Source organism: Salvelinus fontinalis, chromosome 3, assembly GCF_029448725.1.
Source record: "Salvelinus fontinalis isolate EN_2023a chromosome 3, ASM2944872v1, whole genome shotgun sequence".
Taxonomy (NCBI): Eukaryota; Metazoa; Chordata; class Actinopteri; order Salmoniformes; family Salmonidae; genus Salvelinus; species Salvelinus fontinalis.
This window is the reverse complement of record NC_074667.1, coordinates 59,376,228-59,402,911: the sequence shown is the minus strand read 5'-3', so window position 1 is coordinate 59,402,911 and position 26,684 is coordinate 59,376,228. Positions and strand designations below refer to the sequence as shown.

General features: G+C 45.5%; 2 protein-coding genes across 6 annotated transcripts in view; one reads left to right on the top strand and one right to left on the bottom strand.

Moving 5' to 3' along the window:
• Positions 1-853: 853 nt before the first annotated feature.
• Positions 854-22,461, bottom strand: LOC129851217 (transmembrane channel-like protein 7). 2 transcript variants are annotated; one of them, XM_055917607.1, is made up of 16 exons: positions 22,108-22,461; positions 16,785-17,031; positions 16,384-16,532; positions 12,945-13,079; positions 12,793-12,845; positions 12,199-12,338; positions 6,347-6,494; positions 5,712-5,879; positions 5,308-5,459; positions 4,806-4,875; positions 4,588-4,685; positions 4,071-4,257; positions 3,802-3,932; positions 3,075-3,230; positions 2,772-2,850; positions 854-2,496 (listed from the first exon to the last, which is right to left on the bottom strand). In XM_055917607.1, the coding sequence occupies exons 1-16, from the start codon at positions 22,154-22,156 to the stop codon at positions 2,323-2,325; spliced, it is 2,136 nt and encodes a 711-aa protein (XP_055773582.1). In that variant the 5' UTR covers positions 22,157-22,461; the 3' UTR covers positions 854-2,322. The 2 variants fall into 2 exon arrangements, with proteins under 2 accessions (XP_055773582.1, XP_055773583.1); XM_055917608.1 differs by lacking the exon at positions 12,945-13,079.
• A 115-nt stretch (positions 22,462-22,576) lies between these two features.
• The window catches only part of LOC129851216 (transmembrane channel-like protein 6), a 63,148-nt gene continuing 59,040 nt past the window's right edge, over positions 22,577-26,684 (top strand). Inside the window, exon 1 of one of the 4 annotated variants that reach the window (XM_055917604.1) lies at positions 22,577-22,662. The gene's annotated coding sequence lies outside the window, so the exon portion shown is untranslated. Of the gene's footprint in view, positions 22,663-25,692; positions 25,786-26,381; positions 26,582-26,684 lie in introns of those variants that run through there. The other 3 variants (XM_055917605.1, XM_055917603.1, XM_055917606.1) reach the window with 3 other exon arrangements.

Sequence of the window (26,684 nt, the reverse complement as noted above, 5' to 3'; positions counted from 1 at the left end):
ATACTGTCATCTAGACACTGTGACTACTAACCTACTACAACTATACTGTCCATCTAGACAACACTATGACTACTAGCCTACTACAACTATACTGTCCATCTAGTCAACACTATGACTACTAACCTACTACAACTATACTGTCCATCTAGACAACACTATGACTACTAACCTACTACAACTATACTGTCATCTAGACAACACTATGACTACTAACCTACTACAACTATACTGTCATCTAGACAACACTGTGACTACTAACCTACTACAACTATACTGTCATCTAGACAACACTACGACTACTAACCTACTACAACTATAATGTCATCTAGACACTATGACTACTAACCTACTACAACTATACTGTCCATCTAGACACTATGACTACTAACCTACTACAACTATACTGTCATCTAGACAACACTACGACTACTAACCTACTACAACTATACTGTCAACTAGACAACACTATGACTACTAACCTACTACAACTATACTGTCCATCTAGACAACACTATGACTACTAACCTACTGCAACTATACTGTCCATCTAGACAACACTATGACTACTAACCTACTACAACTATACTGTCCATCTAGACAACACTGTGACTACTAACCTACTACAACTATACTGTCCATCTAGACAACACTATGACTACTAACCTACTACAACTATACTGTCCATCTAGACAACACTATGACTACTAACCTACTACAACTATACTGTCCATCTAGACAACACTATGACTACTAACCTACTACAACTTAACAGGCTAAATTCAGACACGGTTAAGTTATGAATGGATGACACAAGGAACCAGGGTTTTGAGAAAACAACAACAGAACAGTGACATAACAACACAGACTTTTAATAGAAGCTCTTTTATACCTTCATTCATAGAAGTTCACATTTAAAAACAGTATTTGATCAACTATATAAAATGTATTAAAAAAAACTCAAGCTGGTGCAGAAACAACATCTATTTCATAGTAAGAGCTTTTACATGTATATTTCACACCATTAAACACATCAGTATTCTAACAGTACACATCAGTATTCTAACAGTACACATCAGTATTCTAACAGTACACATCAGTATTCTAACAGTACACATCAGCATTCTAACAGTACACATCAGCATTCTAACAGTACACATCAGTATTCTAACAGTACACATCAGTATTCTAACAGTACACATCAGTATTCTAACAGTACACATCAGCATTCTAACAGTACACATCAGCATTCTAACAGTACACATCAGCATTCTAACAGTACACATCAGTATTCTAACAGTACACATCAGCATTCTAACAGTACACATCAGTATTCTAACAGTACACATCAGTATTCTAACAGTACACATCAGCATTCTAACAGTACACATCAGTATTCTAACAGTACACATCAGCATTCTAACAGTACACATCAGTATTCTAACAGTACACATCAGTATTCTAACAGTACACATCAGCATTCTAACAGTACACATTAGTAGTACTCTGTCCTTAACACTGTTTACAGGTACAGCCTATATAGCAACATCATCCCCAATGATACAACATACCTGAGAGTTAAGCTTTAACAACCTCATCACAGCTATTAAACACATCAGTACAGTAACACTAGTACTGTAACTTTACTCTTGTTGTTCTTAATATTGTATATGACATTTAGGTACAGCCCAGAGCAATAAACCCTGAATGTTAGGGAGTGACAAAAAGCTCAAAGGTCACATCTACTACTACTTTTGTGTGCTAAATATGGAATAGGGTGCCATTTGGCTATGTCTGCTCCATAGAGTTGGATAAAGGGTGCATTTGGCACAATGATAGGTGGTGGGCTCTATTTCTAACTCTATGGGCTGCATAGAGATAGTTAGAGAACACAACATTGTATCTGTCCCAATAGGACGTCTGTGGGAGCATGGGAAGCGCCATTGAGGCAATCTTCATTTCGAAGTAGTTCATTTTCTTCATCTACTACTTCTATGAGTTGGTAAACAAACTGAAAGGGTGCACACTGCAACCTAGAGTGTGTCGTTTGAACAGGTATAAAGCCAAGGTTGTCAATTTACAGCTACCTGCAGTTATGGAATGTTTCCTCACGAGTATAATTCTTTGGTTGAACCCTCCTGATGACCTGGATGGAATCATGTGATACTTCCTTATACCATAGGTAGTTCCACTCAGTTGACTACTTCAGAATGGTGAAAGTCTCGAATGTCGCTGCACATGCTAAAACTGGCTTTTTGGGACTAGGGTCTTCTATCTATCTTTATGATGGGCTGTCATCGCCTGTAGGCTGTGCAGAGGGGTCATTCAGAGGGGTCCGGCGATATGGCTGCCCTCTCTGATGCCTGCTGAGGGGTCCTTCATGGTGGTAGAGCTGCCCTCTCTAGTGCCTGAAACAGTGGTGGGGGCCTTGAAGGTTTTCTTCTGGCGTCTGAGTGAGAGAGTGTGCTGCTTCAGCAGAAAATGCTTATCTGAGGTGCTCTGGGGGAGCAAAACAGAGAAAGAAAGAGAAAGAGAGAAAGAGAAAGAGAAAGAGAAAGAGAAAGAGAAAGAGAAAGAGAAAGAGAAAGAGAAAGAGAAAGAGAGAGAGAGAGAGAGAGAGAGAGAGAGAGAGAGAGAGAGAGAGAGAGAGAGAGAGAGAGAGAGAGAATGAATGAATGTATTGCACTATTTGAACTTTCTTACTATGTAGACACAAACCTATCTTCAGCAGCTGGGTTAGGCTTAACTAATACTGTTATCAGTAGGTAACCTACCATCACCAGCATGTCCTTCAGTCTCTCGATGGCTTTTCCATTGGCTCTCCTCCGCGACTCAAAGGAGGTCAGGACAACACTGGGGAAAATGGTAAGATGATATACGATCTGTAACATTTACATCCATGGCAACAAGAACGTGTCATGTTCTATTCATTATATTTCTATGATCTGTAAGAAACAGTATCTATGAGAGGAGTCAGGTTCTATTTCACCTATTGCACCTCTGAGCCAGTAGCAGTGGGTGGCAGGCCGGTGTGTGTGTATGTGTGTGTGTATGTGTATATGATCTATATCACCTACATCTGCGCCAGTATCAGCGGCAGAACGAAGGCCTCTGAGGACAGGTATCTCAGGGTGGACTGGGCCGGTCCTGGTAGACTATCCACACACACAGCTGTTACATTAAACACTGTAGCGCTGCCCACGAACGGCCCACAGCTGGAGGAAGGTTCAAACCTGGGGGGGGGGGGGGGGGTGGCAAGGGGGAAATAGAGGAGAGAACAAGTACAGTGCTTTGCGGATAGGAAGAAACCTTGAGAGGAATCAGACTCAAGGAACCAGATGAGTCATTTATGATCTGTTTCCATTTCTTTCATAATTACTGTTGGAGGGTCATTCTAGTAAAGTGAAACAGGAGTGAAACAGGAGTGAAAGAGAAGAGAAAGAGAGGAGAGGTCTTACTGTTGGAGGGTGATTCTAGTAGAGTGAAACAGGAGTGAAACAGGAGAGAAACAGGAGTGAAAGAGAAGAGAAAGAGAGGAGGGAGGTCTTACTGTTGGAGGGTGATTCTAGTAGAGTGAAACAGGAGTGAAACAGGAGAGAAACAGGAGTGAAAGAGAAGAGAAAGAGAGGAGGGAGGTCTTACTGTTGGAGGGTGATTCTAGTAGAGTGAAACAGGAGTGAAACAGGAGTGAAAGAGAAGAGAAAGAGAAGAGAAAGAGAGGAGGGAGGTCTTACTGTTGGAGGGTGGTTCTAGTAGAGTGAAACAGGAGTGAAAGAGAAGAGAAAGAGAAGAGGGAGGTCTTACTGTTGTAGGTTACTTCCGAGGGTGATGACTGCCATGATGAGACCCAGTAGTAACATGAAGTGGAACAGAACTGAAGAACTGGAGGCACGGAACATTCTCTGGGCCGGAACACAGCACTGGAGAACTGTCAACTGAGAGGAGGGGGGGGGGGTGAGGGGGGGAGAGAGGGAGGGAGAGGGAGGGAGAGAGAGCAAGGCAGAGGTGAGAAATGAAACAGTGAGAGATGATTTGTTGAGAGAAAGAGTTATGTAAATAACAACAACACTCACCTTCTTGATGTAAAAAATGGCTGTCAGTTTGACTGTCTCTATAAATGGCAGCATGGGACAGTAGAACAGTCCTACCCAGGTGACCGTCTGACTGTACACCAGGTCTAGAACATTGAACGGGATCAGGAAATGCTGTTTCCCTGACAACCGCGCCAGCCAAGACGATGGGTACCTGTCCACCAACCACCTGCGAGGAGGGATGAAGGGACGACAAGATGAAGGATACTGCTAGAAAACATCCAAAACACACGTTGCATAGTTAAAGTATTGTAGCAACCCAACACCTGGCAACCTTGTCAAGAAGTTTGGATCCCTTGATGCGACAGCTAAGTTGTTGAGTTGACAGTTGCTGGACTTCAAGTCCCAGTTGGTGAACAACCCCCAGAATTGTCTACAGTATGAACTGATCAGAGATGATTGGACAGGTGAAAGCGAGGGTTCCACAAGTGCTCTGTTCCATTGGGCAAAATTAGTTTTCATCAGAAATATTCCTTCAGAAAGCAGAATACTAACTTACTTTCTAGGATAGGCGATGAAGAAGGTGTTGCAGAAACAGGCGAGGAAATCGAACACAGAGAGCTTGTACATCTCTTTACCAAACTGATTCTCCCAACACTGAGGACACATAGAGTATGAAGTCCGTTTAGTGTAGATGAAGTCCATTTAGTGCCAAAGGTCTGTCAATATGTCAATATGATCTGCTGTTGTCAACAATGGTTAGTCATTATGACTCACTTCCTGTTGGCTGTTTTTGAAGAGGAAGAAGAGATACATCCCCAGACTGGCCAACTTCAGGAAGATACTCCTGGGAGCAGGAAGAGGAGGAAGAGGAGCAGGATGAGGAGGAGGAGGAGCAGGAGGAGGAGGAGCAGGAGGAGGAGGAGCAGGAAGAGGAGGAGGAAGAAGAGGAGGAGGAGCAGGAGGAGCAGGAAGAGGAGGAGGAGCAGGAGGAGGAGGAGCAGGATGAGAAGGTAGAGGAGGAGGAGGAATAGGAGGAGGAGGAATAGGAGGAGGAGGAGGAGGAGGAGGAGGAGGAGGAGGAGCAGGAGGAGGAGGAAGAGGAGGAGCAGGAGGAGGAGGAAGAGGAGGAGGAGAAAGAGAAGGAGAAAGTTGAAGAATTAAGATGATGAAGAGAGAACTTCAGTGGTTATCAATATTTTTGTATTGATGATGATGATGTTGATGATGAGGACGATGATATGGTGTACCAATAAAGATTGGACATTTATGCTCCTACCTGACGAGGGTAGCATTGACCTGGGTGGTGATGGAGTAATCCTCTAAGAAAGCGATATGGCGGAAGACGTGAGGCAGGAAGAAGTTGACCAGGGTGATGACGACGGGAGGAAGGTAATGGAGAAGCACCCGGAGGATCAAATAGTCTCCACTCTGAGAGAGGGGGGAGAGACGGGGAGGGGGAGGGGGAGGTAGACGGGGACGGGGAGAGAGACGGGGAGAGGGAGGGAGACGGGGAGGGGGAGAGAGACAGGGAGGGGGGTGGGAGGATGAGCAGGAGGGAGGGAGGGACGGAGGGAGGGAGGGAGGGAGGGAGGGAGGGAGGCCTGGTTAAATCTATAACTAACTAATGCACACATACCCTCTCAGCCTGGTTAAATCTATAACTAACTAATACACACATACCCTCTCAGCCTGTGAGGCCATGGTGGCATAGTAGATGAGACAGAACGCTCCGCCTAGTAGAACCAGGACCAGGAAGTGGAGCAGCCCTCTCAGGGAGTAGAGGTGTGCCCACTGACCCAATGTCCTCCTGGCCTCACGCTGCTGGAACCTCTCCTCTTCTAAATATAACTGGGAGGGAGGGGAGAGGGAGAGGGAGAGGGAGAGGGAGAGGGAGATGGAGAAGGACAGGTAGAGGGAGAGGGAGAGGGAGAGGGAGATGGAGAAGGACAGGTAGAGGGAGAGGGAGAGGGAGAGGGAGAGGGAGAGGGAGGGAGGGAGGGAGGGAGGGAGGGAGGGAGGGAGGGAGGGAGGGAGGGAGGGAGGGAGGACAAAGAGAAAGGAATAGAACAGAAAGGAGAACAAGTGTCAAATATAAAGGTAAAGAAGGAGAGAGAATGAAAAGGAAGAACCTTTGTAGGTATTGTAAATTAAAGAGTTGCCAGCCCCGACCATTGCACAACTGAAAGAAAGAGATGCTCTGTGTGAACTCACTTTTTGAACGAGAGACAGACAGAGGAACGAATGCAGAACAATCATAATGGAGAGAGAGAGAGAGAGAGTTAGTTGAAAAGGGCAGACAGACTTCCATGCCTAACCTTCAGTTCGTTCCTGATGAAGCTGAGTTTGAGGGCGGCGGCCTCGGGGTCATGGATACAGAAGTCCCACCCACAGAACACCTTGTAGCTCATGTGGATGTGGTAGCGGTTGCCTAGCAACCACGTGTGCTTGTAGCCTACAACCGTCCTGTTTACAAGAGGTGATACATTGTTATTGTTTTTAATAAAGCTGATATTACAACTTTGGCCAGTAACTGTGGACACATCTTTAACAGCGTATCCTTAGCTACGTCCCAATAATCTCTCCTTCCTGAAGTGTGTACTCGTTCACTACTCCCTACAAATGTAAAAGCATTGGATTGGTTTAGGCATGCGCTAAAGCAGTGGTTCCCAAACTTTGTATAGTCCCGTACCCCTTCAAACATTCAACCTCCAGGTGCACCCCCTCTAGCACCAGGGTCAGCACACTCTCAAATGTTTTTTGCCATCATTGTAAGCCTGCCACACACACACTGTACGATACATTTATTAAACATAAGAGTGAGTCTGAGTTTGTCACAACCCGGCTCGTGGGAAGTGACATAGAGCTCTTGTTGGGGATGGGGGCGCTGTTTAGACTATTTATGCTAATGTGGCTAATTTTTTAAACGGCTTCCCACAAAATCCTTGATCGTACAATATGCATATTATTATTATTATTGGATAGAAAACAGTCTATAGTTTCTATAGGAGTTGAAATTTTGTCTCTAAGTGGAACAGAGCCCATTCTACAGCAATTTCCCTGACATGGAGTCAGATTTGAGAAACGTTGGCCACTTTTCTGAAGTCATTTAAACGGGCACTGTCGTTGCTATGACTATACGGACACTTCTTACGTCTTCCCCTGGATGCCCTTACGTGATGACGATTCCAACGGGCTCGATTGCTCGTTCACAGGCCCTACAAATGAAAAAAACCTTTAGCTAGCAAGTCTTTTCTTGCTGCGTAACGCGCGTGGAAGACACCGACCCTCTCCTGTTCCAAGCGTTAGTTTAGCCTGTTATATTTCTCCGGTCATCTTTTCACTCGTTATAGGAGTTACAAACATCACAAAGTAGTTAATTTAAAGCGTTTTATAGCAATTTATATCCGTTTAGTGCGATTTTGGGACATTTATTTTTGCAACGATGTGAAAAGTTGGGAACGCTTTTCAGTTCATCCCGAACGTAGTTGACATTTCCACATGGCAAGAGGACAGCTTTCCACCAAAAGACGATTTCTCCCAAGAAAGGATCCTTTGCCCAAGATACTGATGGAAGAACAGCTCAAGGTAGGACATTTTTATTATGATAAATCGTGTTTCTGTCGAAACATTTTAGTGGCTTAGGACGCCATGTTTTTTGACGTAGCTTCGCTTGGCGCAAACTGTATTGAAAAGTAAGGATAAATTAAAAAATGTAATAACGCAATTGTATTAAGAATTAAATTGTCTATCAATCCCTGTCCACCCTATATTTTTTAGTCACGTTTATGAGTATTTATGTATAAGAGTAGATCACTGTCTAAGTGGCGCAAGGACAAATTCTGACCAGCCGAGTTACATTTCACATTGTCTAACCATGATTTTGGTGGCGAAATATAAACATTTTCGATCAAACTGTATATGCATGTTGTAATGTGATGTTACAGGAGTGTCATCGGAAGAATTCTGAGAAGGTTAGTGAAAAAATTAATATCTTTTGGCGATGTTGACTTTTATCGCTCACTTTGGCTAGAATCAATGCTGGGCTGCTAATTGCTATGTGCTAAGCTAATATAACGATTTATTGTGTTTTCGCTGTAAGACACTTAGAAAATCTGAAATATTGTCTGTATTCACAGGATCTGTGTCTTTCGATTCGTGTATGCTGTGTATTTTTACGAAATGTTTGATGATTAGTAGTTAGGTAAACACGTTGCTCATTGTAATTATTCTAGTCCATTTGTGATGGTGGGTGCAATTGTAAACTATGCCATATACCTGAAATATGCACTTTTTTCTAACAAAACCTATCCCATACCATAAATATGTTATCAGACTGTCATCTAATGAGTTTTTTTGTTGGTTAGGGGCTATAAATATCTTAGTTTAGCCGAATTGGTGATGGCTACTGGTGTTGGTGGACAAATAAAAGATGGTGGATTATGCTAATGTGTTTTTAGGTAATAGATGTACATCTTTACATATTGTGTCTTCCCTGTAAAACATTTTAAAAATCGGAAATGTTGACTGGATTCATAAGATCTGTGTCTTTCATTAGCTGTATTGGACTTTAATGTGTGAAAGTTAAATATTTTAAAAAAATATTTTTTTTGAATTTCGCGGCACTGGTTTTTCAGTGGGGGGGGGGGGGGTGTGCCGCTAGCGCCACGCTGATCCTAGACAGGTTATAGGACCAAGGCACAAATAATTATAATCAATCATTTTGATCCTTATTTAAACATTTTACATATAAAACCTTATTGTTTAATTAATCGAAAATTGTGAATAACTCACCACAGGTTAATGAGAAGGATGTGCTTGAAAGGATGCACATAACTCTGCAATGTTGGGTTGTATTGGAGAAAGTCTCAGTCTTAAATCATTTTCCACACAGTCTGTGCCTGTATTTAGTTTTCATGCTATTGAGGGCCGAGAATCCACTCTCACATAGGTACTTGGTTGCAAAGGGCATCAGTGTGTTTACAAAGCGATTTGTCAAGGCAGGATACTCTGAGCGCAGCCCAATCCAGAAATCTGTCAGTGGCTTCTGATTAAATTACATTTGCAATTTCGATGAGGCTGTTGTTCAGATATCGGTAAGTGGACTGGAGGCAGGGTGTAAAGGGATAAGGAATCCAGTTGTTTGTGTCGTCCGTTTCGGGAAAGTACCTGAGTAATTGTGCACCCAACTCACTCAGGTGCTTCGCTATATCACATTTGACATTGTCCAAGCTTGAGTTCATTTGCACACAAAAGAATCATACAATGATGGAAAGATCTGTGTGTTTTCCTTGTTAATGCAGACAGAGAAGAGCTCCAACTTCTTAATCATAGCCTCAATTTTGTCCCACACATTGAATATAGTTGCGGAGAGTCCCTGTAATCCTAGATTCAGACCATTCAAGCGAGAAAAAACAATACCCAGATTAGGGCTGGGCGATATGGCCAAAATATATCACAGTATTTATTTTTTAAATTGACGGTATGACAGTATTTTATGTTTTTTAATAATAAAAGTTCTACATTTGCTTATGAGTAGTGCATGACCCTAGGGTGGCAAAACATACATTCTAAGTGATTTCAATGGGTCTTTCTCCATTCTGATTGCTTCATACTGTTCAATTCAACTTCAACCCCCCAAAAGTCATCATTTTGATCAATTTCTGCATTTGAGATCATTTCCACACTGCCACGTAGGGCTGCACGATATGAGCAAGTTATCTGGGCCTTATTTTTAACCAAATGTTGCAATTTGACTTGGGATTTAGAGCAAAACACTTGGGTTAACTGTTGGAAACATTGGAATATAATGTCTATTCTAATTATATAGTTAGAATATAATAGTGGGCACTTTTAATAGTGTTGTTTGACATAACAACGAACTAAAATGCCAGGGAGGAGTTATTGTGACAGGGTAGGAACTAATGTGTTGTAAGGCGTTTCATCTTTAGCTACATTGAATGTTTTCTCTTAGCTACTTCATGTAGCTAACATATTCTTGCTTTGCGTTTACCTCTTTAATTTAGAAGACACTGTTGCACAAACAGCATCCTGATTTAGGTCTACACAATCACTGGTATTATCAGGCCGTATAGCAAATTACACTTGTTCTTACTCAGTACATTTATTAGCTAGCTAGCGATTAGCATTAGCGGCTAACAAGATTTATGAACAACATGCTAAGAAAAGACAAACTAGCTGTTTGCAGATGTAAGAAACACAAGCTAATAGTGTAATTATATAATTCTAGTAGATGTATATTAAGAAGCATAGTGACAACTGCATCGTTGTCAGCAACAGTGTTGCGTGTGCTGCATTGACCATCCAGACAGAACGCAAGTGTCTCGTGGTAGAGGAACATCAATTGCGCTCCTTGAGTGACAGGGGGCGTGGCTAGGATTGTGTGGAAAGCAGCATAGAGAGAGTGGAGAGAGATTACTTAAGTAGCGAAGTAAACTATACAAATTTGACATTGCACACTGCGTATCACATTTAACTAACCAAACATTCAAATACCGGTATAGAAGGTAAAGTAAAAACCCAAACCGGTCTGTGCATCAATACCGGTATAACACAAAAAACGGTATACCGCCCATCCCTAACCCAGATAGGTCAGTCTTTTGAGAAACTCTTAATCATGCAAGCGGTCAGTCAAGTGAAAAATATGATCAGTAAAGAAAACTTTAAACTCGTCTCTCAATTCAAAAAACCGTGTCAATATTTTGCCCCTTGATAACCAGCTATGTTGTAAAAGCGTTACATGGTCGCTGCCCATTTCATTGCATAATGCAGAAAATACGAGAGTTCAGGGGCCCAATGACATACCCAAATCTAACTGCCTGTAGCTCAGGACCTGAAGCAAGGATATGCATATTATTGATACCATTTGAAAGGAAACACTTTGAAGTTTGTGGAAATGTGAAATTAATGTAGGAGAATATAATACATTAGCTCTGGTAAAAGATAATACAAAGAATTAATACAAAGATGTACCATCATCTTTGAAATGCAAGAGAAAGGCCATAATGTATTATTCCTGCCCAGGTGCAATTTAGATTATAGCCACTAGATGGCAGCAGTGTATGTGCAAAGTTTTAGACTGACCCAATGAACCATTGTATTTTTGTTCAAAATGTTGTATCAAGACTGCACAAATGTGCCTAATTGGAATATTAATAACTTTTCAAGTTCATAACTGTGCACTCTCCTCAAACAATAGCATGGTTTTCTTTCAATGTAATAGCTACTGTAAATTGGACATTGCAATTAGATTAACAAGAATGTAAGCTTTCTGCCAATATCAGATATGTCTGTCCTGGATTTTTTTCTTGCTACTTACAACCTCATGCTAATCGCATTAGCGCACATTAGCTCAACCGTCCCGTGGGTGGGACACCGATTTGTAGAGATCCATAAGAGGATTTATTAATTAACAAATGTAACCATTTTCACTGTAGTGTCCGAAACGTCTTTCAAGCTGTCAGGCATTCCCTTGGCAGAAAGAGTCTCTCGGTGGATGCTGCAGTGTACCCAAGTGGCATCGGGAGCAACTGCTTGCACGTGCGTTACCACTCCACTATATCTCCGTGTCATGGCTTTTGCGCCATCAGTACAGTTACCAACATGAGCAGCAGCTACGTTTGGCTACATATGGACCGTTAGTGGAATTCCTGTGAGAGAGTAACGTTTAATGTGATTGGATGTTAATTATTTGACTTGGCTACCTGTATTTGACATTGTGTTGGTATTTCGCTGAACACTAGATGGTTTAATTTAATTTTGGCAGTGAAAATGTGAAGAAATCACTTTTTTGGGGGCGTACCCCCGACGGTATTGCGCGTACACCTGGGAATACCTGTGCTAAAGGAGACAGTGTGTGTGTGTATGTCCTCACAAGGATAGTAAAACAAGGAACCTTTGGACAAGTGGGGACATTTTGCTAATTTAGGTTTAGGGTTTAGGATTACAATTAGGGTTAAGGGTTAGGTTTAGGGTTATGGTTAGGTTTAGGGTTATGGTTAGGGTAAAGGGTTTATGGTTAAGGTTAGGGTTACTGTTAGGGTTAAGGATTAGGTTAGAGGTCAGGGAAAATAGGATTTTGAATGGGAATCAATTGTTTGGTCCCCACAAGGATAGTAAAACAACATATGTGTGTGTGTATGTGTCTGACCTGCGGACCACCATGACCAGACTGAGGATGAGGACGGTGAGGGTTCCGAGGAGGAAGAGGAGGGGCGTGTTCAGACACAGCAAGTCTAGAGAACTACGTGCATAGAACCCATAGAATACTGGAGAACGTTCTAGAAAACCCTGGAGGAGGGAGGGAAGAGAGGAAGGAGGGTGATCAAGAGGAAGAGAGAGAGGAGAAAGAGGGAGAAAGAGGGTTAAATCACACACACTGGACTCCACAGGAGGTTGGTGGCACCTTAATTGGGGAGGACAGGCTCGTGGTAATGACTGGAGTGAAAGATGGAATGGTATCAAATACATCAAACACATGGTTTCATGGTAATGACTGGAGCAGAACTAGTATCAAATACATCAAACACATGGTTTCATCCATTCCATTTACTCCGTTCCAGCCATTACCATGGAAAAATAAAAAAATCCCCAAAAATCTATCTTATTTTATTTGTCACATTCACATGGTTAGCAGGTGCTAATGCAATTGTAGCGAAATGCTTGAGCTATCCTCCCCTCAGCAGCCTCCACTGCTGTACACAAATACACAGACACACACACACACACACACACACACACTCACCGAACCAACGAAGAAGTCCAAAACCGAGTCATTGCCCTCAAACCTCAGTAGTCCTGCAACCACATCACAGAACAACTGTCAACTAAGTATATGACATTTTGCCACAACAACGCATACATCCGGCACATTATAAGAATATATCACCCACACACCTCTGTCACCATCGCTGTCATAGACTACTGTGGGTGTGAGTATAGTCCCTCCGATGACCAGACACAGGAGCAGGTTCAGGTAAAGCAAATATCTCAGGAAGACAAAATAAGCCTTCACGCCTACACCGAATCTACCTGGAGGGGAGAGAGAGACAGGTGGTGGTGGTGAAGCAGGTATATATTACCGGTATACGCCTACACCGAATCTACCTGGAGGGGACAGAGAGACAGGTGGTGGTGGTGAAGCAGGTATATATTACCGGTATACGCCTACACCGAATCTACCTGGAGGGGAGAGAGAGACAGGTGGTGGTGGTGAAGCAGGTATATATTACCGGTATACGCCTACACCGAATCTACCTGGAGGGGAGAGAGAGACAGGTGGTGGTGGTGAAGCAGGTATATATTACCGGTATACGCCTACACCGAATCTACCTGGAGGGGAGAGAGAGACAGGTGGTGGTGGTGAAGCAGGTATATATTACCGGTATACGCCTACACCGAATCTACCTGGAGGGGAGAGAGAGACAGGTGGTGGTGGTGAAGCAGGTATATATTACCGGTATACGCCTACACCGAATCTACCTGGAGGGGAGAGAGAGACAGGTGGTGGTGGTGAAGCAGGTATATATTACCGGTATACGCCTACACCGAATCTACCTGGAGGGGAGAGAGAGACAGGTGGTGGTGGTGAAGCAGGTATATATTACCGGTATACGCCTACACCGAATCTACCTGGAGGGGAGAGAGAGACAGGTGGTGGTGGTGAAGCAGGTATATATTACCGGTATACGCCTACACCGAATCTACCTGGAGGGGAGAGAGAGACAGGTGGTGGTGAAGCAGGTATATATTACCGGTATACGCCTACACCGAATCTACCTGGAGGGGAGAGAGAGACAGGTGGTGGTGAAGCAGGTATATATTACCGGTATACGCCTACACCGAATCTACCTGGAGGGGAGAGAGAGACAGGTGATGGTGGTGAAGCAGGTATATATTACCGGTATACGCCTACACCGAATCTACCTGGAGGGGAGAGAGAGACAGGTGGTGGTGGTGAAGCAGGTATATATTACCGGTATACGCCTACACCGAAACTACCTGGAGGGGAGAGAGAGACAGGTGGTGGTGGTGAAGCAGGTATATATTACCGGTATACGCCTACACCGAATCTACCTGGAGGGGAGAGAGAGACAGGTGGTGGTGGTGAAGCAGGTATATATTACCGGTATACGCCTACACCGAATCTACCTGGAGGGGAGAGAGAGACAGGTGGTGGTGGTGAAGCAGGTATATATTACCGGTATACGCCTACACCGAATCTACCTGGAGGGGAGAGAGAGACAGGTGGTGGTGGTGAAGCAGGTATATATTACCGGTATACGCCTACACCGAATCTACCTGGAGGGGAGAGAGAAACAGGTGGTGGTGGTGAAGCAGGTATATATTACCGGTATACGCCTACACCGAATCTACCTGGAGGGGAGAGAGAGACAGGTGGTGGTGGTGAAGCAGGTATATATTACCGGTATACGCCTACACCGAATCTACCTGGAGGGGAGAGAGAGACAGGTGGTGGTGGTGAAGCAGGTATATATTACCGGTATGCGCCTACACCGAATCTACCTGGAGGGGAGAGAGAGACAGGTGGTGGTGGTGAAGCAGGTATATATTACCGGTATACGCCTACACCGAATCTACCTGGAGGGGAGAGAGAGACAGGTGGTGGTGGTGAAGCAGGTATACATTACCGGTATACGCCTACACCGAATCTACCTGGAGGGGAGAGAGAGACAGGTGGTGGTGGTGAAGCAGGTATATATTACCGGTATACGCCTACACCGAATCTACCTGGAGGGGAGAGAGAGACAGGTGGTGGTGGTGGTGAAGCAGGTATATATTACCGGTATACGCCTACACCGAATCTACCTGGAGGGGAGAGAGAGACAGGTGGTGGTGGTGAAGCAGGTATATATTACCGGTATACGCCTACACCGAATCTACCTGGAGGGGAGAGAGAGACAGGTGGTGGTGGTGAAGCAGGTATATATTACCGGTATACGCCTACACCGAATCTACCTGGAGGGGAGAGAGAAACAGGTGGTGGTGGTGAAGCAGGTATATATTACCGGTATACGCCTACACCGAATCTACCTGGAGGGGAGAGAGAGACAGGTGGTGGTGGTGAAGCAGGTATATATTACCGGTATACGCCTACACCGAATCTACCTGGAGGGGAGAGAGAGACAGGTGGTGGTGGTGAAGCAGGTATATATTACCGGTATGCGCCTACACCGAATCTACCTGGAGGGGAGAGAGAGACAGGTGGTGGTGGTGAAGCAGGTATATATTACCGGTATACGCCTACACCGAATCTACCTGGAGGGGAGAGAGAGACAGGTGGTGGTGGTGAAGCAGGTATATATTACCGGTATACGCCTACACCGAATCTACCTGGAGGGGAGAGAGAGACAGGTGGTGGTGGTGAAGCAGGTATATATTACCGGTATACGCCTACACCGAATCTACCTGGAGGGGAGAGAGAGACAGGTGGTGGTGGTGGTGAAGCAGGTATATATTACCGGTATACGCCTACACCGAATCTACCTGGAGGGGAGAGAGAGACAGGTGGTGGTGGTGAAGCAGGTATATATTACCGGTATACGCCTACACCGAATCTACCTGGAGGGGAGAGAGAGACAGGTGGTGGTGGTGAAGCAGGTATATATTACCGGTATACGCCTACACCGAATCTACCTGGAGGGGAGAGAGAGACAGGTGGTGGTGGTGAAGCAGGTATATATTACCGGTATGCGCCTACACCGAATCTACCTGGAGGGGAGAGAGAGACAGGTGGTGGTGGTGAAGCAGGTATATATTACCGGTATACGCCTACACCGAATCTACCTGGAGGGGAGAGAGAGACAGGTGGTGGTGGTGAAGCAGGTATATATTACCGGTATACGCCCACACATGGCACAACGTTTTGGAGTGTTCAGATGCCAAACGCTGTCCAACGTTGCATGTTAGTTCTACGTAACATATTTCTATCTGAACACTCCAAAACGTTGTGCCATGCTGAACGTGCCTCAGTATTTACACGCCGTAAAGATAGTGTCCGGTGTTTCCACATTTCTGTGAAATATGACCTATAATTACTTACAATATGAGTGAAATAGTTGTCCTTCCCAAACAAGGTAATTATGTGTGTTAAAAAGCAGATTTTCTGTGTCTGAATGGTGTGGGCGTATACTGGTCATAAAACAATGATTCATGCAAGTAGACCGCTGATTGGCCAGCTCATCGTCCTCAGGGAGATAACATCATGTTTTATGAGGAAATAGCAAGCATTTTTTAAATGGTATGTTTGATATACAAGTTTGAGGTGGGGTTGGGCAACACACGCACTCCCACTCCCACTCTCAATCCCTCTCACCTTCAATGGTGTGGAAGGTGCTGCTCCATGGCAAAAGCCTTGACATTGCCTCGCCCACCTGCTCCCCGAGCCTCTTCCTGTTTATACTCTGGTTCCGTTTCCATGACTCCCATCGGCCAACAGTACGCGTCTGCAGGTGCCTCAGGTCCCTGATTGACAGATGACACACCTCTTACAAGCAAGTATTTAAAAAAATCGTATATCTTGTATCATTATACAGCTGCGTCACACACATCCACATCCACACACACCCAACTCTCTCACCCTACCTTATATGATAACATAAACACTGAAACAGAGAATGGCAAAGCAACTTGCAACGCTGCCTCCGTGACCCTTATTCTTGCAACAGTTTGGAGAATATTTGTATGTGTGTGTGAAACAACCTCTCGATCCCTCACCTTGCCTCTCTCTTCCTCTGCATACAGACCGGCAGGCTCCTGATCGGCTGAGTAAGGGCCCTGTCTCTGGCTTCTCCTGCCAGTCCAGGGTGCTTCTCTACTGGGTGCGATGTCTCTGTGGTCCCCCTGTCCTGGTGGTGGTGGTGGGTCCGTCGTCGGGCCAGAGAGCTGGGGAGCTGGTTGAAGATCTCAGTCTGGTAGTTATTAACACACAACTCGTCTGTCACAGTGGAGCTACAGCTCTCCTCTATTGGGGGGATGGAGAGAGGAATGGAGAGAGGAATGGAGAGAGGAATGGAGAGAGGAATGGAGAGAGGAATGGAGAGAGGAATGGAGAGAGGAATGGAGAGAGGAATGGAGAGAGGAATGGAGAGAGGAATGGAGAGAGGAATGGAGAGAGGGATGGAGAGAGGAATGGAGAGAGGAATGGAGAGAGGAATGGAGAGAGGAATGGAGAGAGGAATGGAGAGAGGAATGGAGAGAGGAATGGAGAGAGGAATGGAGAGAGGGATGGAGAGAGGAATGGAGAGAGGAATGGAGAGAGGAATGGAGAGAGGGATGGAGAGAGGAATGGAGAGAGGGATGGAGAGAGGAATGGAGAGAGGGATGGAGAGAGGGATGGAGAGAGGGATGGAGAGAGGGATGGAGAGAGGAATGGAGAGAGGGATGGAGAGAGGAATGGAGAGAGGAATGGAGAGAGGAATGGAGAGAGGAATGGAGAGAGGAATGGAGAGAGGAATGGAGAGAGGAATGGAGAGAGGAATGGAGAGAGGGATGGAGAGAGGAATGGAGAGAGGAATGGAGAGAGGAATGGAGAGAGGGATGGAGAGAGGAATGGAGAGAGGGATGGAGAGAGGAATGGAGAGAGGGATGGAGAGAGGGATGGAGAGAGGGATGGAGAGAGGGATGGAGAGAGGAATGGAGAGAGGGATGGAGAGAGGAATGGAGAGAGGAATGGAGAGAGGAATGGAGAGAGGAATGGAGAGAGGAATGGAGAGAGGGATGGAGAGAGGGATGGAGAGAGGAATGGAGAGAGGGATGGAGAGAGGGATGGAGAGAGGAATGGAGAGAGGGATGGAGAGAGGAATGGAGAGAGGGATGGAGAGATGGATGGAGAGAGGAATGGAGAGAGGGATGGAGAGAGGAATGGAGAGAGGAATGGAGAGAGGTATGGAGAGAGGAATGGAGAGAGGAATGGAGAGAGGGATGGAGAGAGGGATGGAGAGAGGGATGGAGAGAGGAATGGAGAGAGGGATGGAGAGAGGGATGGAGAGAGGAATGGAGAGAGGGATGGAGAGAGGAATGGAGAGAGGAATGGAGAGAGGGATGGAGAGAGGAATGGAGAGAGGGATGGAGAGAGGAATGGAGAGAGGAATGGAGAGAGGAATGGAGAGAGGAATGGAGAGAGGAATGGAGAGAGGAATGGAGAGAGGGATGGAGAGAGGGATGGAGAGAGGAATGGAGAGAGGGATGGAGAGATGGATGGAGAGAGGAATGGAGAGAGGGATGGAGAGAGGAATGGAGAGAGGGATGGAGAGATGGATGGAGAGAGGAATGGAGAGAGGGATGGAGAGAGGGATGGAGAGAGGTATGGAGAGAGGGATGGAGAGAGGAATGGAGAGAGGGATGGAGAGATGGATGGAGAGAGGAATGGAGAGAGGGATGGAGAGAGGAATGGAGAGAGGAATGGAGAGAGGGATGGAGAGAGGAATGGAGAGAGGAATGGAGAGAGGGATGGAGAGAGGGATGGAGAGAGGGATGGAGAGAGGAATGGAGAGAGGGATGGAGAGAGGGATGGAGAGAGGAATGGAGAGAGGGATGGAGAGAGGAATGGAGAGAGGAATGGAGAGAGGGATGGAGAGAGGAATGGAGAGAGGAATGGAGAGAGGAATGGAGAGAGGAATGGAGAGAGGAATGGAGAGAGGAATGGAGAGAGGAATGGAGAGAGGGATGGAGAGAGGGATGGAGAGAGGAATGGAGAGAGGGATGGAGAGAGGAATGGAGAGAGGAATGGAGAGAGGAATGGAGAGAGGAATGGAGAGAGGAATGGAGAGAGGAATGGAGAGAGGGATGGAGAGAGGGATGGAGAGAGGAATGGAGAGAGGGATGGAGAGAGGGATGGAGAGAGGAATGGAGAGAGGGATGGAGAGAGGGATGGAGAGAGGAATGGAGAGAGGGATGGAGAGAGGTATGGAGAGAGGAATGGAGAGAGGAATGGAGAGAGGAATGGAGAGAGGAATGGAGAGAGGGATGGAGAGAGGGATGGAGAGAGGAATGGAGAGAGGGATGGAGAGAGGGATGGAGAGAGGAATGGAGAGAGGGATGGAGAGAGGAATGGAGAGAGGGATGGAGAGATGGATGGAGAGAGGAATGGAGAGAGGGATGGAGAGAGGAATGGAGAGAGGAATGGAGAGAGGGATGGAGAGAGGGATGGAGAGAGGAATGGAGAGAGGGATGGAGAGAGGGATGGAGAGAGGAATGGAGAGAGGTATGGAGAGAGGGATGGAGAGAGGTATGGAGAGAGGTATGGAGAGAGGTATGGAGAGAGGGATGGAGAGAGATATTTTATTTTTATTTATTTATTTTACCTTTATTTAACCAGGTAGGCCAGTTGAGAACAAGTTCTCATTTACAACTGCAACCTGGCCAAGATAAAGCAAAGCAGTGTGACAAAAACAACAACACAGAGTTGCACATGGGATAAACAAACATACAGTCAATAACACAATAGAAAATCTGTAAACAGTGTGTGCAAATGAAATAAGATAAGGGAGGTAAGGCAATAAATAGGCCATAGTGGTGAAGTAATTACAATTTAGCAATTAACACTGGAGTGATAGATGTGCAGATGAGGATGTGCAAGTAGAAATACTGGTGTGCAAAAGTGCAAAAAAAAAACTAAAAACAAATATGGGGATGAGGTAGGTAGTTGGTTGGATGGCCTATTTACAGATGGGCTGTGTACAGCTACACCGTAAGCTGCTCTGACAGCCGATGCTTGAAGTTAGTGAGGGAGATATAAGTCTCCAACTTCAGTGATTTTTGCAATTTGTTCCAGTCATCGGCAGCAGAGAACTGTAAGGCGGCCAAAGAAGGTGTTGGCTTTGGGGGTGGCCAGTGAAATATACCTGCTGGAGCGCATGCTACGGGTGGGTGTTGCTATGGTGACCAGTGAGCTGAGATAAGGCAGGGCTTTACCTAGCAAAGGCTTATAGATGACCTGGAGCCAATGGGTTTGGTGACGAATATGTAGCGAGGACCAGCCAACGAGAGCACACAGGTCGCAATGATGGGTAGTATATGGGGCTTTGGTGACAAAACGGATGGCACGGTGATAGACTGCATTCAATTTGCTGAGTAGAGTGTTAGAGGCTATTTTGTAAATGACATGATGGATAAATGATGGATCGAGGGATGGAGAGAGGGATGGATAGAGTGAGACAGAATGAGCAGGGAGGGGTGGCTCATCGGTCTAAGGCACTGCATCGCTGTGCTAGAGACGTCACTACAGACCCGGGTTTGATCCCAGGCTGTGTCGCAGCCGGCCGCGCCCGGGAGACCCATGAAGTGGCACATAATTGGCCCAGCGTCGTCCAGGTTAGGGGAGGGTTTGGCCAGCCGGGATGTCCTTGTCCCATCGCGCTATAGCGACTCCTTTTGGCGGGCCGGGCGCTTGCACGCTGACTGGGGTCGCCAGTTATACGGTGTTTCTCCCGACACATTGGTGCGGCTGGCTTCCGGGTCATAATTTGCAAATAAATTCATAAAAAATCCTACAATGTGATTTTCTGGATTTTTTTTAAAAATTTTGTCTGTCATAGTTGAAGTGTACCTATGATGAAAATTACAGGCCTCTCTCATCTTTTTAAGTGGGAGAGCTTGCACAATTGGTGGCTGACTAAATACTTTTTTGCCCCACTGTATGAAGGGATGGAGCTACAGCTCTTGTCCATGGAGGGGATAAGAGGTTGATGATAGAGGGAGAAGGGAGGAGAGCATCTATGAAGGATGGAGCTACAGCTCTTGTCCATGGAGGGGATAAGAGGTTGATGGTAGAGGGAGGAGGGAGGAGAGCATCTATGAAGGATGGAGCTACAGCTCTTGTCCATGGAGGGGATAAGAGGTTGATGATAGAGGGAGAAGGGAGGAGAGCATCTATGAACGGATGAAGAGAGTGAGTGAGGGTGAAGTAAGAGGTAGAGAGAAAGGGATGGCGACGATCTCGCAGGTGAAGAAGCCAGATGTGGAGGACCTGGGCTGGCGTGGTTACACGTGGTCTGTGGTTGTGAGGCCGGTTGGCATGTACTGCCAAATTCTCTAAAATGATGTTGGAGGTGGCTTATGGTAGAGAAATTAACATTACATTCTCTGGCAAAAGCTCTGTTGGACATTCCTGCAGTCAGCATGCCAATTGCACACTCCCTCAAAACTTGAGACATCTGTAGTATTGCGTTGTATGACAAAACTGCACATTTAGAGTGGCCTTTTATTGACCCCAGCACAAGGTGCACCTGTGTAATGATCATGCTGTTTAATCAGCTTCTTGATATGCCAGACCTGTCAGGTGGATGGATTATCTTGGCAAAGGAGAAATGCTCACTAACAGGGACGTAAACAAATTTGTGCACAACATTTTTGAGAAATACGATGTTTGTGCATTATGGAACATTTCTGGGATCTTTTATTTCAGCTCATAAAAAATGCGACCAAACCTTAATTAACATGTTGCGTTTATATTTTTGTTCAGTATATATTATATAACTATACGTATTTAATTTTTATGTTTCCACCAAGTCCTCCAACCAGAAAAAAAGTTATTAATAAATAAATAAAATGATGCAAGTGATATTATTTGATAGAATTCCATTCTATATGCTAATTTCAGAGCTGATCTAAATAACGAACCAACAAAACAACAACTGGCCTAACAAGAGGAAGTAGACAAGGTTCTCTCTCACACACACACACACACACACACACACACACACACACACACACACACACACACACACACACACACACACACACACACACACACACACACGCTCGCACTCACACATCTCTGAAAACTGAAAGTTTAAAGCTGCATATTCAGCTGTTGATTATAACAAACAAACCGTTCCATTGTAGTCTGTTTATTATAAATTCAAATTCACACTGTCACACTATGTCTTTAATGAAATCTTCATACAACTGACGTTAAACAGCTAGATAGTTAGTGCTATCAACTGACGTTAAACAGCTAGATAATTAGTTCTATCAACTGATAGCACATAAAAGATGGAAGTGGCCCACACACACACACACACACACACACGTTTACCTGATACGAGCCTCATGAAGCCACCGCTGTTGCATTCTTTGTCCTCCATCTTTCTTCAAGGTCTTCTAGGTCTCTACTGTGTTCCGCTTCCTGATCTTACACACACATGCTCGCACACACACACTCATATGCGCACACGCACTTACAAAGTCACTAAACGATGTACACACATTCACTCAGAGCTCCCTTCAAACACACATTCACACACTCCCCACCCAATATCAGCCTCGCATCAGCCCCTCTCTGTTTCTCCCTCTCTCTCTCTGTGTTTCTCTCTCCTCTCTACCTTAGATTCATCATCCTCCCCTATAGGTTGACTTGTTACTACATTAGAACTGATCTAAGACCTGTGGATAAGCTGCAGCTTCTGCCTTCAGGTCTCAGGAAATCACATGACAGGAAACAGAGATGGGTGTTGCGTTATTGAGTCTGTTGTTGAGAACGAAGACACACACACACGCATACACACAAATTCACACTTACACACATACACACTGCTAACAGACCTGACTGGACTAGGTCGAAGAGAAGCGGAATGGAGAGGGTCCAGAGCAGGTAATTTGGCCTGTGTGTGTGAGTGTGAGTGTGTGTGAGTGTGGGTGTGAGTGTGAGTGTGAGTGTGAGTGTGAGTGTGAGTGTGAGTGTGTGTGTGAGTGTGAGTGTGAGTGTGTGTGTGTGAGTGTGAGTGTGAGTGTGAGTGTGAGTGTGAGTGTGAGTGTGAGTGTGAGTGTGAGTGTGAGTGTGTGTGTGAGTGTGAGTGTGAGTGTGAGTGTGAGTGTGAGTGTGAGTGTGAGTGTGTGTGTGAGTGTGTGTGTGAGTGTGAGTGTGTGTGTGAGTGTGAGTGTGAGTGTGTGTGTGTGTGTGTTGATGATGTGTTTTCTTGTAGGCTGAATAAGCCAGATATTGTCGTTGTGCGGGGAGGCCAGAGGGAGGTGATGATTTTGGAAGTGGGCTGCTCATTCGATTGTTACATGGAGCATAATCTTGGTTGCCCAGAACTCAAATTCACTCGTGAAAGTTTGTCATTTCCTCCATGAGAATCTATCCAGGAGAGATTAGACCGAGCAGGACTTTTCTGAAAAGCTCCTTAAATACCAGCGCCTCATATCAGGCTTGGACAGCCTGGGATGCAAATGCAAGATGGTGATATTTGGTAGTCTCGGCCACGTACATAGGATTACTGTATGTGGCCTTCAGATTGCAGGCCTGCCTATGAGTAGGGCAAAACACCCAGCTATGCAGCCCGTAATCGCTGAAACAGAGCAGTACCTTCTTTCAGTCGTTATGGGCTGCATAGCTGTGTGGAGGAGAAGGTACTGCTCTGTTTCAGTCGTTATGGGCTGCATAGCTGTGTGGAGGAGAAGGTACTGCTCTGTTTCAGTCGTTATGGGCTGCATAGCTGTGTGGAGGAGAAGGTACTGCTCTGTTTCAGTCGTTATGGGCTGCATAGCTGTGTGGAGGAGAAGGTACTGCTCTGTTTCAGTCGTTATGGGCTGCATAGCTGTGTGGAGGAGAAGGTACTGCTCTGTTTCAGTCGTTATGGGCTGCATAGCTGTGTGGAGGAGAAGGTACTGCTCTGTTTCAGTCGTTATGGGCTGCATAGCTGTGTGGAGGAGAAGGTACTGCTCTGTTTCAGTCGTTATGGGCTGCATAGGATATACTTCTTGTTTCCTTAAGTGTCCTTGAGGTCAATGACCTTTAACATGTTTGAATCCTTTATGATGTAATATGTGGAATCAAATAAAGTATTTAAAATGTGGTTGAGTGCAATGAAGACGGATCATAGGCCATAGTCATTCTGAAACTGTTGGTGAGAAGGAGAGGATTCTGCTGAAAAGCTAGTGTGTTCACCACCTACTCAAACCACAGATTATCATGTATAGTCTTACTGGGGAAGGAAAGCAGCTACTTCGTCAGTTGCACAACTGATCGCATTCAACCGAAATGAGTCTTCTACATTTACCCCAACACCTCTGAATCAGAGAGGTGCAGGGCGCTGCCTTACTCAATGTCCACAGCGCCCGAGGAGCAGCTGTTGGAGGTTAACTACCTCGCTCAAGGGCAGAAATGCAGATTTTCCCACCTTGGGGATTCAAACCAGTGACCTTTTGTTTCCTTGCCCGGCGCTCTTAACCACTAGACTACTGTAGTCTATGGAGACTAAAGCAAACAGTTGGTGCAGCTTGTGGATGTTTTACCTCTCTTGGTTGAATGCACCACTGATTGTAAAACATGGATAAGAGCGTCTGCAGAAGGACTAAGATGTAAATGTGAGATAACAGTTCTCATGTGATGCCAAATACAGGCTGTGAAATGGTGGCTGCATGGCTGCATGGCTGCATAGTTGTCCATGTAGTCTGGGTGTAACTAGTGGAGGAGGGAAATCATCTCTAGCATCTATAAAGGTAGCCTGGGTACCAGTCTGTTTGAGGAATGAAGAGGTAGAGACAGGGGAATGGAGAGGTAGAGACAGGGGAATGGAGAGGTAGAGACAGGGGAATGGAGAGGAAGAGACAGGGGAATAAAGAGGTAGAGACAGGGGAATAAAGAGGTAGAGACAGGGGAATTGAGAGGTAGAGACAGGGGAATAAAGAGGTAGAGACAGGGGAATGGAGAGGTAGAGACAGGGGAATGGAGAGGTAGAGACAGGGGAATGGAGAGGTAGAGACAGGGGAATGGAGAGGTAGAGACTGGGGAATGGAGAGGTAGAGACAGGGGAATGGAGAGGTAGAGACAGGGGAATGGAGAGGTAGAGACTGGGGAATGGAGAGGTAGAGACAGGGGAATGGAGAGGTAGAGACAGGGGAATGGAGAGGTAGAGACAGGGGAATGGAGAGGTAGAGACAGGGGAATGGAGAGGTAGAGACAGGGGAATGGAGAGGTAGAGACAGGGGAATGGAGAGGTAGAGACAGGGGAATAAAGAGGTAGAGACAGGGGAATGGAGAGGTAGAGACAGGGGAATGGAGAGGTAGAGACAGGGGAATAAAGAGGTAGAGACAGGGGAATGGAGAGGTAGAGACAGGGGAATGGAGAGGTAGAGACAGGGGAATGGAGAGGTAGAGACAGGGGAATGGAGAGGTAGAGACAGGGGAATGGAGAGGTAGAGACAGGGGAATAAAGAGGTAGAGACAGGGGAATGGAGAGGAAGAGACAGGGGAATGGAGAGGTAGAGACAGGGGAATGGAGAGGTAGAGACAGGGGAATGGAGAGGTAGAGACAGGGGAATGGAGAGGTAGAGACAGGGGAATGGAGAGGTAGAGACAGGGGAATGGAGAGGTAGAGACAGGGGAATGGAGAGGTAGAGACAGGGGAATGGAGAGGTAGAGACAGGGGAATGGAGAGGTAGAGACAGGGGAATGGAGAGGTAGAGACAGGGGAATGGAGAGGTAGAGACAGGGGAATGGAGAGGTAGAAACAGGGAACTGGAGAGGAAGAGACAGGGGAATGGAGAGGTAGAGACAGGGGAATGGAGAGGAAGAAAGAGAGGTCGTAGTTTTTGGAAATATACTTATTCTTTCAGTCATTCATCAAAAACGACATTACCCAGAGGTTCTCGAGGCGAGTTAATATGTACAGTAGGTGTGGCCAGGTGCGTCAAAGACAGATAGAGAGAGCTCATTGTAATTTTCAATCCAAGAAATAGGATACAGAAAAATCACCTGATCAACAGCACACAGGTAATTTCAGCCTCTTCGTTTCCTTCTTTCACCTCTCAGATGACCGTTCTTCCGTTTGTATGTTTCATTGACAGGCTACCTTTAGGCTAGAACAGACCAGGGAACGTATTGTGCAATAGAACTTGTGAATACAACACACCCAGACAATCTCTCACACCTTGACCAGACGAGGCTCTGTCAATGGAGTAGGCTACTTGACTTGGCAAAATGTATGAATTCATAAATGTTTAGGCCACCTGTATTGGAGACGTTTAGCCTAAAGTAGCATAAGAAGGCTGGCCTATACGTTTGTTTGGAATGTTTTATGAATGATAAGGTATAAAAAATATATATATATCTAGAAAGGACAGACGTCACCAACTTATCTTACCAAGGAAATGTACTGTACTGACACAGCTGTCTATGGAATTATATAGGGTGTGAAAACAAACGTTGGAAGAAGGATTTCGAGCAATGAATAGGAATGTTCCATTCGGTGGAAAACTTTATTTGAGGGGGAACTTTGCGGTTCCAACATAAAATCACAAACACACAGCGGCGGTTTTTCTTGAACTGAAATATAAACCACACGTTGAGACAGCCGGTAAACTGTTTCTCCGTAAAAGTCTACCTATTGCCCGTTACAACGTTTCAATGCGCGAGGATAATGATATCGTCACCCCGAGAGGCGACAATGGTTCGTTGCCGCTGTTTAACATGCTGATGTATTTTGTAACAGTAGAGAGAAAGAAAGACTGATCTACTGCGCCGGCACTGCAGGTTGAAGCTTGAACGGGTTTCGCATGTTACGAAGGGGGTGAGTGTACCGACCTTATTGCTGACTGTTACTTTTTTCATATTGTGTTGTCGTTTTCCTTTCCATGTATTTGGACACGGCAAAACATCTCGAGAAACAGTTT

Coding starts and splice junctions, on each gene's coding strand:
- LOC129851217 (XM_055917607.1), bottom strand. CDS start 22,156: ATGGAGGACAAAGAATGCAACAGCGGTGGCTTCATGAGGCTCGTATCA. Junction 5,460..5,711: donor TGGCCTCACAGGCTGAGAGG/GTATGTGTGTAT, acceptor CCCCTCTCTCAG/AGTGGAGACTATTTGATCCT. Junction 4,258..4,587: donor TTCATCGCCTATCCTAGAAA/GTAAGTTAGTAT, acceptor CCCTCCTCGCAG/GTGGTTGGTGGACAGGTACC.